Source organism: Echinops telfairi, unplaced genomic scaffold (genome assembly GCF_000313985.2).
Source record: "Echinops telfairi isolate 266 unplaced genomic scaffold, ASM31398v2 ScPeMD7_5;HRSCAF=22, whole genome shotgun sequence".
Classification (NCBI taxonomy): domain Eukaryota; kingdom Metazoa; phylum Chordata; class Mammalia; order Afrosoricida; family Tenrecidae; genus Echinops; species Echinops telfairi.
Genome location: NW_022103901.1, coordinates 14,575,452 through 14,578,680, shown reverse-complemented (window position 1 = coordinate 14,578,680; position 3,229 = coordinate 14,575,452). Strand labels below are relative to the sequence as shown.

Below are 3,229 nucleotides of genomic sequence, written 5' to 3'. Positions count from 1 at the left end.
ACTGACTGAGGTCTCCCTTCACCCACTTTTCTGTTGCCCATCCCCCTGGGAGGGAGTTCTATTTAGATCAATTTCTCCCCCTATCTTCCCCTTCCCCTCTTGGTGTCACTACTCTCACGATTGGTCCTCAGGGGTTTATCTGTCCTGGATTCCCTGTCTTTCCACCTCTTATCTGTACCCGTGGACATGCTCTGGTCTAGCGGGATTTGTAAGGTAGGATTGGGATTATGAGTGTGGGGGCGGGAAGCATTAAAGAGCTAGAGGAAAGTTGTATGTTTCATTACTGCTATACTGCACCCTGACTGGCTTATCTCTTTCTTGTGACCCTTCTGTGCAGGATGTCCAATTGTCTACAGATGGGCTTTGGGTTCTGAAGACCCGGAGTTCTAGCAGCATCCCAGGAAAAGGCACCTGAGGCGTATAAGCTCAACATCTTGCAAGAGAATCACAGAGAGATTTCACACACCAATTGTGGGAAGGCAGGAAGGAAAGAAAGACAAACCGAGCCCATGAGTTTGGGGAATTTCAGAGCAAGATGTGCAGATTCGAGGCTAAGTGGGTGCTTAGCCTTACAGCAGCTCCTGAGGGTGCAAGGGACTCCTGCTTGGTCCCAGAAGTTCCAGGTCCTCACATCCTCTCAGCACTCCCCCTCATTCACATTGATATGTTTTTTTGTTCTGGGTCTTTGATGCCTGATACCTGATCCCATCAACACCTCATGATCACACAGGCTGGTGAGCTTCTTCCATGTGGGCTTTGTTGCTTCTCAGTTAGATGGCCACTTGTTTGTATTCAGGCCTGTAAGACCCCAGACGCTAGCTCTTTTGATACCCAGACACCATGAACTTTCTTCACCACATTTGTTTGTGCACCCATTTTGTCTTCAGTGGTCATGTTGGGAAGGTGAGCATCACAGAATGCCGGGTTATTAGAACAAAGTGGTCTTGTGTTGAGGGAGTACGTGAGTAGAGGCCCATTGTCCATCTGCTACCTTGATACTGATCTATTTCCCTATCGTTATATAAAAATATGTTTACATATGTACATGCCTGTATTTAGACCTCCATAAATGCCCTTTTCCTCCTAGTTCTTTCCTCTATTTTCTTTTACTTTCCTCTTGTCCCACTATCATGTTCGGCTTCATCCGGGTTTCAGTAATTCCTCTTGGTTACATTGCCCTTACATCCCATACCCTCCTCGCCATCAATTTTGGATCACTTGTTGTTCCCTTGTCCCTGGGTTTGTTAACACCCACTTCCTTTCCCTGGCTAGCCCTCTCCGGTGTCCCCCCACCCCTCTGCCCCCAGAACCATTAGTCTTATTTTCTCCGCTGGATTGTTTTTCCTGTCTATCTTATCTGGATGGTCATGTAGAGACAATAATAAGCACAAAAACAAGGCAGAGCCAAACAAAACAACAAAGGAAAACCAAAAAACCAAAGGCACAAAAAAAGAAAAGCCTGTAGATAGTTCCAGGTCTGTTTGTTGACCTTTAAGCGTGTTTTCCGGTTGAGTTTAATGGGGTGCCACACCCTGACCCCAAAGTCTATTTTTGATATTCCCCGGGGACTTCATTGCTCTGCTCCCTTGCTGTTCTGTTGCATGCCCAAGTGTGGTGGGGTCAGATGGGGCACAATTCCCACACTGTGCCTCCAGGCTGCAGGTTTTGAGGTTTTGAATTTGGTTCATTCATTCAGTCTGCTGTCCCTCTAGTGCTCATTGTCCAAGCATCATAGGGAAGTCTACAGGGCTTGTGCAGGGGTGCCGGGGGAACATATATATAAGACCCCCCACCCCACACACACACTTCAGCCCTGGAAAAAGATCATCTTTCAGGCTTGGGTGAGATCCTGCCCTCCTGCAGGTCTGGGTGACCTTGATGAGCCTAAACTTGGGGAATGAGTGGGTACAAAGTGGGGGAGGGGCCGCACAAGAGGAGGAGGGAGGCTAGTAAGAATGTAGGGCTGGTGGGGGCCGTAGGGACAAAGGTGGAGACTAGCAGCCACCAGGCTTCTGTCTTTCTTTTCCGTGGTCTGGGCAGCCTGTCTCCTGGCTACCTCCGAGCTCTGTCTGCAGGCTGCGTGGGGGAGGAGACAACAAGATGGATGAAGACAGGTGCTTTCCTTTTAGAACTGTTTCCAGAAGTGATGTTGAAGGGTAGGCAGGGCAGCTAAATATAGTTCGGGGGCCATGGCTCAGGCTGGATTCCTGTCCGCTGCTCCCTGAATGCCCCACACCCAGGACGTCCACTGCCAGTTGCCCAAGAGAATCCTCCCCTAGTGCCCATTTCCCCCTCCTCTGCGCTTGCTGCTGGCGCTTTGTCTGTCTTCAGAGCAGCCTGTGGTGGAGCTTGACCTTGCTGGGTCTCCTGCGAGCCTCTTTTTGGCCTAAGATTCCCAACTGGACCTGTGAGTCTTGTGGTTCTGGGGATGTGGGGGGAGGGAGGGCCTGGGAACCTAGGAAGGTGGGTGAGAGGAGGGGAGGAGGCTCTGGAGAATTTGGGGCTGAGGCAGGGCCTGGGACCAAGGCTTAGACAGGAGCAAGGAGAGGGAGGAAGACAGCATTGGTCACTCAGGCTGGCATTGGGAAAAGGGGTCCGAGAAGGGTTTTTATCAGACAACTGCAGTTGAAGCTGCCTTTGGAACAAAGGCCGTGCCCTTCCCCTTGGCCAGGACCAGATAGCCTTCCTGTTGGGACCGGGGCCTTGAACCAGAGCCTCCTCCAGGAGGCACAGAGTGGTGGCAGCGTTAGGGGTTGCAGATGGGCCTTGGGACTGAGAATGGTGCTGTGCCCAGCTCACAGGCTCCCTTGACCCATTCTTCCTCCACCTAGACCCACCATGTCAGCTGCCCCGCGCCTCCTACACCAGGAGCTGTCCTGCCCGCTGTGCCTGCAGCTGTTCGACAGGCCCGTGACAGCAGAATGCGGCCACAGCTTCTGTCGCGCCTGCCTGAGCCGCGTGGCGGGGGAGCCCGGGGGGGATGGCACGGTGCCCTGTCCCACTTGTCAAGCACCCACGCGGCCGCAGGCGCTCAGCACCAACCTGCAGCTGGCGCGCCTGGTGGAGGGGCTGGCGCAGGTGCCACAGGGCCACTGCGAGGAGCACCTGGACCCGCTCAGCATCTACTGCGAGCAGGACCGCACGCTCGTGTGTGGAGTGTGCGCCTCGCTCGGAGCGCACCGTGGCCACCGCTTGCTGTCCGCCGCCGAGGCCCACACGCGTCTCAAGG

General features: G+C 53.6%; 1 protein-coding gene across 1 annotated transcript in view; it reads left to right on the top strand.

Moving 5' to 3' along the window:
* Nucleotides 1-2,275: 2,275 nt before the first annotated feature.
* TRIM72 (tripartite motif containing 72) overlaps nucleotides 2,276-3,229 on the top strand; it is a 9,451-nt gene continuing 8,497 nt past the window's right edge. The window contains exons 1-2 of the mRNA XM_004706011.2: nucleotides 2,276-2,407; nucleotides 2,832-3,226. Coding sequence (XP_004706068.1) covers nucleotides 2,839-3,226 — 388 coding nt within the window. The 5' untranslated portion in view covers nucleotides 2,276-2,407; nucleotides 2,832-2,838. The remainder of the gene's footprint in view (nucleotides 2,408-2,831; nucleotides 3,227-3,229) is intronic.